The sequence below is a fragment of the Dipodomys ordii genome, unplaced genomic scaffold (assembly GCF_000151885.1).
Source record: "Dipodomys ordii isolate 6190 unplaced genomic scaffold, Dord_2.0 Scaffold5, whole genome shotgun sequence".
Classification (NCBI taxonomy): Eukaryota; Metazoa; Chordata; class Mammalia; order Rodentia; family Heteromyidae; genus Dipodomys; species Dipodomys ordii.
In genome coordinates this window covers 36,768,345-36,781,138 of record NW_012267221.1, presented here as the reverse complement: position 1 = coordinate 36,781,138, position 12,794 = coordinate 36,768,345, and the positions used below count along the sequence as shown (strand labels likewise).

The following is a 12,794-nucleotide window of genomic DNA, read 5'->3' as shown; positions in this document are numbered from 1 at the left end:
CCAGCCCTTTTTTAAAATTTTTATTTTTTTGTCAGTTGTGGGGCCTGAACTCTGGGCCTGGGCGCTGTCCCTCAGCTCTTCAGCTTGAAGTTGGATTCTCCTGGTTCTCTGGAGAGTAACATCTTGTGCTGCCTGCTAGGTTACACTGATACTAGTTTTTCTGCTCTTATAATCATGGTCGGCAGAGCCTGTTTTGTTACAGCTCTCTTTTTAACTCTAGCAGGCAATGCCTGCTAGTTACAGCTCCACAGCAGGCCACCACAGTTTCTATCTTCAGGTTCTAGAAAAATGAAATCCATGGCAATGAGGCATGAGTGTGAAAGTATGTAATAACTCAAGTGAGAAGAAAAGAAACAGCGTTCACCAGGCAAACAAAGTCCCAGAAGAAGATGAATCGTGTGTGTGTGTGTGTGTGTGTGTGTGTGTGTGTGTGTGTGTGTGTGTGTGTGTGTGTGTGTGTGTGTGTGTGTGTGTGTGTGTGTGTGTCCTGTGATGGGATCATAAACAATGAAGAATCCCTTTTATCAAGAGAAAGGCAGAGTGATGGAATAATGCAGAGCATTTTGTCACTCACTTTTCTGAGCTATATTTATTAGAGCTTTTCTGAGTTGTTAAATAAGAATGAAGCTAACCATTTAGAACTTTCTAGATTGATTTTCAAACTATATTTCCTCTTTTGAAGCGGTATGTCACTTTTTATAGGTCTGTTTTGCTCGACATCTTTTAATATTATGAGCCTTTAAAAATTTTTTAATACTATTTTAAATCTGTGCCTTCACATAAACTTTGATTTCAAAAGAATCAAAGAACACTTTTTTAATTTGCTTATTTGTATAAGCATTAACAGGAGTCCTAACACTATTTTTGTTACAGTTTAATCTGATTATTATGTTTTATAATTGTATTTATTGGTGCTGTATTGTAAATGCATCAGATGTGCCAATGCTGGTGTTAACCATGTTCATTTCCTAAGAATCAGTTTGTAGTATAAAATGTGTTTGAACAACAAACACTTGAGCATCTGTTGAGACTACCAGGCCCATTTCCTCCAGGACAGCCCTAGGCCTCACCTGAGCCAGGTTTAGAGAGGCTGCAGGGGCAGAAGCAGCTACAGGCTACCAGTGGGCCAGGAAGCCATCGTAACCATCACAATGATAACAGCTACAGAAAGAGGGAAGAACAAAGGGGAAAGTGTCTTTCAGGATATTATTTTCCATGTTAATTTTAGAGAAAGTTTGGATTTATCAGCTTCTGTTATATGAGTACTATGAGAAGCTAAACAATTAAAAACATTATTGGTGGTATATTTGATGTGTTTTTATTGTGCTTTTCTGATTTGGATTTATTACTGATGATACTTTTAATCCCCAAGAAATGTGCAGATTTTTCCCTCCTTGCCTTCTTCACTTCCTTTTTTTGTCTTCCTCTCTCCTCCTTTTCAGTCTTTTTAAAGGTCTTTAAGTAGTTTAAATGAGCAGTAAAATGACAGTGCCCTTCTTAGGTAATTGATGTTAGTTCTGAGCTTTACATCATCACAGGTGTGTAGTTACTGAGTATAAACAAACCTTTTCATGTGTTCTTGCTTATGCTATTCAACACTAAATGTGTGGCTGAGAAGCAGAAAAGGGTGGTTATGCTTAAGCAACCATATCATTCAACTGTTAGGCTTGAGGCCTCATTATTCACTCAGTTTTGGGACTTAAATCTAGATAGCCTTCTGGTCTCCAAGCCCATATTACCAATGCTAGTTCTAAAAAAGATCCTTTAAAAATAGATTGTCCTGGAGCTGCCATAGGTCTGCCAGAGCAGCCACAAGCTGGGGGAGTGAGGTGCCCACCAGGACTGGCTCCCATTTTCTCACTCACAGACAGGAGCAAGTTGTACAATACCTTATGACTTGAGACTCCCCTTTTATGTCTCTGTTATGCCCCCATCTAAGCATCAGTCTCCCAGCTGCCCCGTGGCACCTTTAAAGCTTTGCTGAAATAGCATGGAAGCAGTTAAGGGCTTTTGAAGTAGCCTTTGCCTTGTTGCAATGCCTCAAAAGATTGATGAACTTCTGGATGGAAAAATCACCTCTTTTCCATATAATCATCTGCCACAAGCATACCCTCATCTTTACAGAATAACAATGGAAGGTAAAGGAATTAAGGAACAGAGGCTATAAGACGACCTAACAAAGCAGTCACTTCTTCCATATCTCTTTTGCATAATGTGCTGGCCATGGACCACCAGTCGCTGTTTAAAATCCGAAGTCTTGATTCCTCAGATACACAAACCAAGTGTTGGATTGCCACATGTGGCTCATGGTGACCATCCAAGACAGTATTAACAGAATTTATCATCTCCTTAGTAAGATCTATTGGACTTAGAATCTATAAATACTATCACCTTGGATGCAAAGTTGGGGATGTGTTGGCTTGCCCTTCTTGACTCCAATGGCTCTGGTTTTCCGAATGTCTGCTAACCTTTGGGGAAGAATAGAGTTGCCAGATATCTAAGTTACCTCCAGAGTGTAAAAGCTTTGATCATCTCATAATTAAGGCATCACAAATTTGATGATGCTGGCTTTGTGATTATCTAGAAATCCATAGTAGAAAAACTATGTATATATTTATAATAATTATATATAAATTATAAAAACAGGGGATATGGCTCCTGTGATAGAGCCACTCACTACAAAGCCATAGGCTCAATCCCTAGTACTGCAAAAATATAAAATAGTGATCTGTGGTTTCTGTAAGGACAAAATGATAATCTCATAAGCACGCAACAAGGACACAATAATGGATGCAGTTATCTTTTTAAATATTCACTGTTTAACCCTAGATTGGCTGAGAGGAATTTTCTGAAGCATTGGTCCCCAGCACTGCCAATAGCCTGCACCCCATGTGGAAGAAGCAGAAAATCCTGAGCAGCTTTCAGCCAACTCTGCTTCATGTGGCTGTGGCACCATTAACAGACTAAGTAAAGCAACACTCTTCTTCCAATGAATTTCTTAGGCTTTTTCAGAGATATATTGCCTACTGAGATGTATTATAGTTCTTATTTTGCTTAAGGCTTTAAGGAATAGCTTAATAATTAGCAGTTAACCTCTTTGGATCTGCACAAATTCAGCACTTGGGGTAATTGTTTTTATGATCATAGATGAAACGGCAGAAAGCAAAGTTAGGAAGGCAGTGATTACCATCCTGGGCTTTTTGACACCCCTGAGTATTTCTAGTGATCCCAAGAGGGACTATAAAATTCTCAAATCAATATTTAATTTGAATTCACTTTAATATATATATATTTTTAAAGTGGCATATGGCACTTTGAGGGCAGGAAGAAAAAGTCACAAAGTCCACAAACATAAGGGTGTCAGCTCAAAAGGCTGGACATTTCTGCATTATTGGATCAACGCTCACAGTAAACATTTCTTAACAAAGGCATGTTGAATTTGGTCTCATTCATTACAGAGTAAAGGACGTTTACTTGTTTGGTCACATCTTCATCCCTTAAGAAATATTTAAAAATCATATTTCTAATTCAACATGTCCTCTTGTGCATTTCCAAAACAGCAGGCTTTTTAAAAGAATAAGAACTGTAAACACAAGAAACAAGTTTTTGACTTCCTACAGTCAGGTTCACAAATCCACATACTGTACATTCATAGGTGAGGTTCAGCCTGTCACCCACTTCTTTGTTTCTATAATTACACAAGCATAATAAATACATCTGATCTGAAAGGTCACTTAAAAATGAGTCATGATAATTTACAGTACAGTACGATTCAGTTCAAGTGCAAAAATAACTGTCTGCTTAGTTCTTTTTCTTTCACTTACTTTAAGCTGTGTTTTGTGGTGAAGCTAGACTCCAAATGTAGAATTTCTTCTCCCACACGCAGAACTGTTGTGGAGAAGCCCTCAGTTTACACTAATCCTGTTTTAATCAAAATGTGAATTTAAATGAGTTGCTTAGTTCTATCTTTGCTCTTTCCTGTGCTCAGCCACGGCTGTTATGTAGGATAGAACTGATCTTCATTCAGCTAAAGCAGTATTCCCTTTCCACAGCCCTCGCTGAGGCTTCCTACTAACCTCCACTTTCATTTTTTTTTTTAGCAGCAAACATTGTGTGATTCACCAGCCACTTTCTATGGTGGTGGTAATATATAGTTGTATACCCAAATCCCAATTTTCCAGTGTCTGACTCTTCTTGGGCAAGACCATACCAAGATTCATTCGTTTAGTCATTAGAAAGTACTCTATTCACATCCTTTCCATTCCAGTTTCCTACTTACCACCTCACAAACAAAACTGACTTACTATGTAATTTTTAAAAATTATATCCCTTCCCCCAGGCACTTATGTCTTATACTGTTCTTTGTAAATAGTACTGCTTACTTAAAGAACCCTTAGGAATTCAGTGGTTTTTGCTTGTTTTATTTCATCAGCTAATTAGAGCCCAAATCACTACAAAATATTAAGCAGTGATAGAGGCTATTTGTAATGTCAATATGCTGAACAAACCCTTGTTAATCAAGCCACAGGATATTGAGTTGTTTTCTCTGAAATATTCCCCCATTTCTGGTCATTCTTAAAACCCAACTTAAGCTTGAAAGCTCAACTTAGCTTGTAGTAGTCAGTAACAGCTTTTTTTTGCTCCAAGAGTTGACTGGTTTCATTACATACCATACATATATAAAAATACATTTGCTAGAGATATGTAAAATTTATTGTGAAGTTTTTAACTTAAAAAAGCATATGTACTGCTAACTTATCTGGCTACTTTTTAAATATATCTTACAAGTTTTAAATGGTTCCTTTCAACAGACACAAAATTATACATGTACTCTTCCCAGTTTGTATTGGGAACCCAATAATCAGAATAAATAATCAGAAGAGGGAAATTATACCAGTCTCCATCATGAAATCCTTTGGTTCCCTCTACTTAGTGTAAACTGTGGCTTCTACCTTTCCCGCACCCGCACATGGCTGTAACTCACAAAGAACTCAGAGCCCTTCCTAACTGCTGCTTCCCTTAACTCCAGTGGAACTGTGGAAACTTCCCTTTTCCTGCCTACCTGTACTGTAGCTCGCATGTGTGTTGTGTTTCCATGATGATGAGTAGATATTTAGAGTGTATGAAGAGGCATGTTCTGGGTTGGGGGCTGCGCTTTCTGGTGTCCCACAGGAGGAGCCCCGTCCATGCAAGGTGAGAGATGAGGAGGCTGTTCTCAGGGTCCTGCAGTGGCAGTCTGAGCCCGCTGCTCCTCACCTGCCTCCACTCCAGGGGCCCCACTGCGGGGAGCAGGGCTGGTCTGCGTCTGAGATGCTGCTGTGTCAGGGGGTGGCTGGTTCCTACGTGGGTCGGAGTGAGTTTCACGTGGGACATGCTGGGCTCCACCAGTTGGAGAAATTTCCCGATTCTCACTGATCTCCTGGAAGGAAAACAGATACCCCAGGGTGAGAGAAAGCAAGCAAATCCAACCCACGTGTGTAGTGAAGCAAGCCAGCAGACATGGGGAGATCATCCTGAAGTGCTCATTTCAGGGACAAAGGAATAGAGGAGTACGAGTTGAATGTCTTACCTTTCATCTCCTTTCCTAAGTGCAACTGCCAGAGCCGCATGAAAAACACAAACACTATAAGCAGACATGTTTTGTGCATTAAAGAAAATTATTATCAAAATATCTGTTACTACTAGATAAACATAGGAAATAGTTACTGAGCTGTTTTACCCATTTTGCAAGTCACTATCCAAGGGCCTTGGGACAAACTAAGCCGCTTGCTAAGACTTTACAATACAAGAGCGAGAAGTCATTCCATTAGTAAGTAAATAAGAAATTGATTCTCAGCCTTAGAGACAGCTATGAAAAGAAATGTCCTCTAACAGTCCTAGTGTATTCTTGTGATTTCACAAGTCATACATGTCAAGTAAGAACAGTAAGTATAAGCAAGTACTTAGGTAATCAATGGTAAGTGACTGAGTATACACAGTCCAGTGCATTTTTGTAAAATGCCATATTCATTTTATAAGTTAGGAAACATGCTTTAAACAATGATTGATTCTGATTTAGGGAACGCCATTTCCAATAGTTGAATACAAAATTACTTTTTAAAGTCTTCCTCCCTCTCTTTTAAAATTTTGGATGCTCCAAAACTACTTAAATATAAAGCTGACATGGCCTATCAAGCAAAAGACAGAAACTAATAAAGGGGGAAGCAGATTGATTCCTTTTGTCAAACTGCTCAAAAAGTCACTCATTATCCAAAGTTAGGATATAGTTATTATACAATTCTAAGTGAGTCAATGTGGTTTGACTTTACTTTGGAAGAACACCCCTCTGGGAACACTTGTTTTTCAGGTAAGGCTATTGCAAATGTTCCACTGAATTAGGTGTCCCATCAGATCCATACAGTGGCTAAGTTGTTAGTTAATTTAAGAGATACTTATTGCATTCCTCCTATACATAATCTCCCACTGGAGTAGCGGAATTATAGAGATAAATATGGCCTCCAAGAGCAAGAACTACACATTCTTGCTGCAGCTGGTACACATCTACACTGAAATTTAAAAGTATGTATGCAGTTGTATTAATACATAACCTGACTTATAGAATTATAACCCTTTGGTATACCCCTTAATAATTTTTTAAAAGACACATGCAAGGCTGGAATGATTTATTCCTTTCAAGAATTGTCAACACCTTTGTAAAGTTTCCTGAACTCCATGAAATAAAATTTTCCCTCTATGGGATCCTGTAAACACGCTTAGAACACAGTTTTTACAAATAGTTATTTGTTTGCATGTCTATTTTTTCCCTCTAGGCCTTCAATAAGTCTTGATGAATAAAAGACAAGCAAATGAAGGTAACATCTTAGCCCAGCTGAGGGTTACCTGTAAAGGCTGTATCTCAGAAGCACGGTTGTCTCTGGTCAGTTGTATCAACTCTTTAACTTGATAGAGTGCGTAGACAAAGGTCACCCAGGGAGAGGAGCTGACCCCCCAGGCTGGTTTGTTCACATCCTCTTGTTCTTCCTGGTGCTTGGTTTTCTTGGGTGGAAGCCTGGGCTCAGTGCGCGGCATGACATCTTCTGTCTGTTGCTGTACCAAGTCAATGGTTGCTATGGGAACAGGACTGGAGGGAACAGGAATCCTTTCCGCCAGCATTGTCTTATCTGAGGAGAAAATTTTGATAATATTTTCCAGAGGTTTTTTTTTTTTACACATTTATATAAAGGTTAAAAGAAGCAAACCAAAGACCTGATGTGTGGTGATGCACTCCTGTAATCCCATCTACTTAGGAGGCTGAAAATGAGAAAAACTAGTATTGGTCATGTTTCCTGAGGTACTCAATGCAGTTAAAATCTTTCATAGAGGCTTCTGTAATAGCAAGTTTTTCTCTTAACAGAAGCACTTCAGGTACTTGAGATTGGTGCTCCTGAGAGAACAGGACACCTGAAGAAGATAAGTCCTATAATGGGACCAAATTGCTGAACAAGAACACGGTATTTTGCTGGTCAGTCTTTTCCATTAAAAAGCTGATGTAACTTATTCTCACCTACATGTTACGTTTGATATAACCTCCCCTTTGCATAGTAGGGCTTGCTTTGTTTTTGTTTTTGTCCTGGGGCTTGAACTCAGGGACCTGGGGCTGTCCCTGAGCTATATTTTGCTCAAGGCTAGTGCTCTACCACTTGAGTCTCATCTCCACTTTGGCTTTTTGGTCATTAATCAGAGATAAGCATATCATGGAAGTTCCTGACTGGGCTGGCTTTTAACTACAATCCTCAGATCTCTGCCTTCTGACTAGCTAGGATTCCAGGGCTGAGTCGCTGGCACCAGTTTATATGCGGGATTTAATAAAGGCCATACTTGGTTCCGGGGAAACTTGAAGTTTCAGGTTTAGACTTTCTTTTTTGAGGGAGGGTAAAGGCATAGAGATTAATAACACCACTGCTCTTCCTAGCAGTAAAATTACTATTAGCTTTATATGTATGCGACTTACAATTGAACCCCCTTCAGAATACCATAGAAGTTTAAACCCAGAACCTCTCTAGTAGCTTGCACTGAGAAACAAAACAAAAAAAGAAAATTTCAAACTTCAGCATTGTAGATGGCTTCTCTCTAGCTGGTATATGAGTTCATTGACATACATCAGAAAATCTCACTAAGCAGGCCTGTGGGACATAGTTACTACTTACAGGGCTTTTGGGGGTTGGGTGGGGTGGGGTGGTTAGGGGGCTGAATTCCCGTAGTTTGAGTCATTTGAGAAAGAATGGGAATTTACCTTCTTCTTCATCTGGCACTGCCAGCCACTGGATCAAGGCGAAGAGCAGGAGGATCACCAGGCAGGCCATGCCAATTCCTCGGAAGGTTGCAGCAGCCCCTTTGAAAACAAACAGAGCTCTCTGCAGAGTCATACCAGGAAATCGAAAGAACTTCATCTATAACTCAGTCTTCTAAAGTTCTTGCCAAAGGAAGCACAGAGAAGAGCACCTTCCATTAGCTCCAGATCATGGGGAAACGGATGGCAGGAGACCCTGGTGCTGGTTTTGGTTCTGAGGCTGATAAGTTTATAAAACTGTATGTATAAAGGGCCATCCCTAAGTGCCTTCCATCATGACATATAATATTCAATCACACTTACCCACCTAGGAACAAACAGCCAGATTCAGCTATAGTTGAAACAACAGAGCTTAAGTCATGCATAAATTCCCAGAGCAGATGACAGAGTAGTCAAGAACCCCATAGCAGAATAATGTTCCACCTTAGCTCTGTATTTCCAATAAAGGAAATCTGATGTTGCAGGCTGTGTTACACAGATGTAATGACATGAACAACATCAGTGAACAGTTACATTTTTCTGGTTCAAAGTCTCCTGATGGTATCAGATAAGAGTGATGAATTCCTTTTCCACATTATTACCAGCAGGTTTGGAGTACCTTACTTGAAACCCAAAGCACACAAGTATATTATCTGTTGAGCTCCTGTGAGGTATTTGTTTACTGTCACAAGTTGTACAGTTGTGGGTTGATTGTAGCTTTCTAATTGGCTGTAATCTTAAAAACCTAAATATATGCTTTACAAATATGACTACCATGAAATCCAGAAAGAGAATACATATACTAGAGTTTAGTTTCTGGCAGTCTTTAGTAATAATTTCAATGCTTATTAAGGTATTGCTCAAAACCAAACATGTTTTTACCGAAGGAAAAAGAAAAAGCCATTCTTACCAAAGTAATTGACTAACACGCCTCCGATCATGGCACCACAACCTCTCCCCAGACCCAGGTGAAGGCCCTGCAGGATGCCCTGGGCAGATGTCCTCAGCTCAGGGGGAACAGCAGCACTGAGGTAAGAAATGCATGCTGCCCAGATGGCCGCGTGTGTCACTCCTGGGGAAGAATGAGAGCACTTGAATGTCTGCTCAGAATGCTTAGGTTCTGAAATGTGAACTATTTACCTAGGTACCTGTTATAGAATAGAATAATCACATGTATATATTAGCATAATATACATATTCTATGGCATAATATACATAGCAAAATGTATCATCTTAGCCATTTTTAAATATCCAATCCAATGGTATTAAGTACACTCACAATGTTGTGCAACCATCATCAGTGTCAAGGACAGCAATCCATGAGGAATGAAAGACAGAGGAGGAATCCTCTAGGTTTCTGTTTGGCAAGAGTCTAAAAGATAGAGGGTATGGAGAAGAATCTCTGAATGAAGAAGGTTCTAGTAAAAAGTCTAAAGAGAGAACGATGTTAGAATGCCAAAGCAGAAGGCCAGAGAGGGCAATACTTCTTCAGGGGGGCAGAGGAGGAGACAAAAAAAAGCCCCCAAACTCCAGAGACTGTCAGTTCCTGTGAAGTATTTAAAAGCATGTGGAGAAGCTCTCTGAAGCCAGGCGGAGAACTACCTAATAGCATTATAGACAATACTTCAAACCCAAATGAGAGTGGGAACAATACCACTTCCCAATAGCTAAACTGGAAAAATTCTAGATTCCTGTGTCTGGCACTCAAAGGGGTTTTTTGTTAGTATTAAAAAGTCATCTCTAGACTCCACATTGCTCTATTCTCCCCTAATAAGTTTTAAAAGAATTATTTTTAGTATAGCAAGTTTACAATACAGAGAAATAGAAAAAGAGAAACATTTCCTGCTCCCCATGCAAGAAACGAGAGTTAGTCATCTAAGTAATCTTAAAGGTTAGACCCAAGTGGTAGAGTGCCTGTTTAACAGACACAAGGCCCTGTGATTTCAATCCCCTGTACCACCAAAAGAAATAAAGAGATGGTGCTGATTTTCTTTTCAAACCTTTATTATTTTCAATATCATTACTACTTAGTAGTAGTTGTTGTTATTGTATAAATTTCAAAAGTATACCAAGAAAACTAATTTATTCAAAATTAGATTTAATAATAAACTACATTTGTGGATTATGTTTAAGAAATGATTTGAGACTAGAAATCATATTAAATGGCTATAGGTTAAATTGACTGCTGACTATGAGCAGTCAATTGCAGTATTTACAAGTAGACTAAGATGGGCCCGTGCCCATCTTATATATATATATATATATATATAAAACATTAAAATATATTTTGTTTATACATCAAATATAATTCTTGAAATTATTCTGTAAAGCACAAAGGCTGTGTACACACACAAAAAAAATTGATAATAAGGCTCTCTTCCTCTCTCCCTTCATCCCTCAACTTTTTCTTCAGAACTGAGTTTTCTAAAGCTTTGAGTCCTCTAAGATAATTAAAGTATTTTCCAGCACAATGACTTTAATCAGGATACTTCTAAGCTATTTTTAGAATGTGTTGGCTGGCATTCGTGGCAGTTGTAAATGATTCTTGCCAGTTGGATTTCCAGAGATTCCTTATTGTTTGGGGGGGACTGATTAGGTAATCAAGAGCTACATACTTTAGTAACTTAGATAATTAACTGAAGGAAAGACAGTAAATCATATAGTAAATTCTTTCCCCTCTGGTACTTTAGCAGAAGAAAAGCTACTCTGCTGGTATGCTCCAACATCTTCCATGGAAGATGTAGGAGTAAAATTAATTTCTATGAAATAACTTATTTAAAAACATTGTGTCAGTGGAAAAATCAATTAAACATATCCCATATCATAAAAAATAATTAGAAGAACTAAGAAACTGAAGGGATTGGATTGGTAATAACACCTCAAGAGGCAGTTGTGGAGTTATTGGTTAATGATTAAACTTCAGCAAGCCCCTCTCCAGAGATTTTATTAATAATCTCAAACTCTTGCCAATGTTTTACTACAGTTGTGTTCTGGTCCTCTGATGTTACAATCTACCATTTTCCATTAGACAAGATTAAAGAAGTCATAGCACTTGTGCTATCTAAAGAACCTCCTTGTAAAATTTAGAAAGTAAAAATATCATAAGCTAGGAAAACAAAATAGTTCTCCTCTCTTATTAGAGAACTGTGAAAAAGGAAGAGATGATTATTCTCTGTATGATGAAGTGAAATACTTCTGTATCATGTACATTAGACCTACAGAATTTTAAGCCTTTAAGTAAGAGATAGATATGTTCCTAGATCAATAAAAAAGATGTTATTGTCCCAACTGTTATTGTCCTAACATCAACTTAACTATCCTATAACATGTCTTAACTCTTCCCTTGTGATCTGTCATAAATCTACAGATATAACTTGAATAATGATTTGTCATCAATTCATGTGATAGTCGCTTAGTAAATATGTGAAAATAAGTAATTATTCAAGATCAAATAGCTCAATGCAAACTTTGTATCTATCTTTTCTTACCTTTGAGTAGGATTGTAAGGATTAGCTTTGAGGCCTAATGGAAATAGAGGTATTTCCATAATACTTACTTCCAGAAACAACTGTTTATTGCTGTGTTGCACTTGAATAATCCAGAATCATGAAAAATAATTAACAATGTCACTTTCCATTACTAATATTTCACAATCTGCTTTACAGGGAATTATGTTATTTTGCACAGATTATTTCATTTACTTCTAATCACAGGCACTATTTTTTTTCATTTTTAAAAAAGGAAACTGAGGTATAGGGAGATTAGGGTGCTTTGTTCCACGTTACAGTCACTAGAACAATAGAATAGATCTGAATCTAAGCTGTCTTAAGATCAGAAATGTTTAAATGCTGTACTATATGTCCTCATAATAACTATTCCAATATTCTATAATATGTTTAATTTATCTGTTTTGAGAAGTTTTGTTTTATAAAACAAAGTTTTATAAAATCAAACATGACCAATTATTTGCTTCTTTCTTTTTTTTTTGGCTGGTCCTGAGGCCTGGGACTTCAAGGCTAGTACTCAACCACTTGAGCCACTTCTGGCTTTTTCTTTCTGTGATTAATTGGAGATAAGAGTGTTACAGACTTCCTGCCCAGGCTGGCTTCAAATTGTGATCCTCAGATCTCAGCCTCTGAAGTAGCTAGGATTACAAGTGTGAGCCAACAGCGTCTGGCTCTTATCTGCCTTCTTAAACAGATAATCTTACTACCTTTTCCTCTCTCTAAAGAGCTGATACACTTTATAGATTATCAGACTTTTAGTATATTTCCCAGGACTCATAACCTTACAATATTCAACAGTTGTACCATGTACATGTTCTGCAACATGTATTTCAAAGTCGTCCATTCTTAGTCCACATGACTTCTCTATTTCAGTCCCCTTTGCTCACGTAGACAGCTGCTTTGTGTAAAACACTGCTTGGCTTGGGGACTCATGTCATAATGACATCCAAGTACTGGGAACTGGTATTATTTTATTTTTC

At 38.2% G+C, this 12,794-nt stretch overlaps 1 protein-coding gene across 2 annotated transcripts in view; it reads right to left on the bottom strand.

Annotated features, from left to right (window-relative positions):
- The window catches only part of Mfsd6 (major facilitator superfamily domain containing 6), a 72,150-nt gene that overhangs the window by 8,433 nt on the left and 50,923 nt on the right, over window positions 1–12,794 (bottom strand). Inside the window, exons 4-7 of one of the 2 annotated variants that reach the window (XM_013029593.1) lie at window positions 9,219–9,380; window positions 8,273–8,371; window positions 6,880–7,160; window positions 5,257–5,419 (exon numbers count right to left, since the gene is read on the bottom strand). In XM_013029593.1, the coding sequence (XP_012885047.1) occupies window positions 5,257–5,419; window positions 6,880–7,160; window positions 8,273–8,371; window positions 9,219–9,380 (705 nt within the window). Of the gene's footprint in view, window positions 1–3,260; window positions 5,420–6,879; window positions 7,161–8,272; window positions 8,372–9,218; window positions 9,381–12,794 lie in introns of those variants that run through there. The other variant, XM_013029602.1, reaches the window with a different exon arrangement.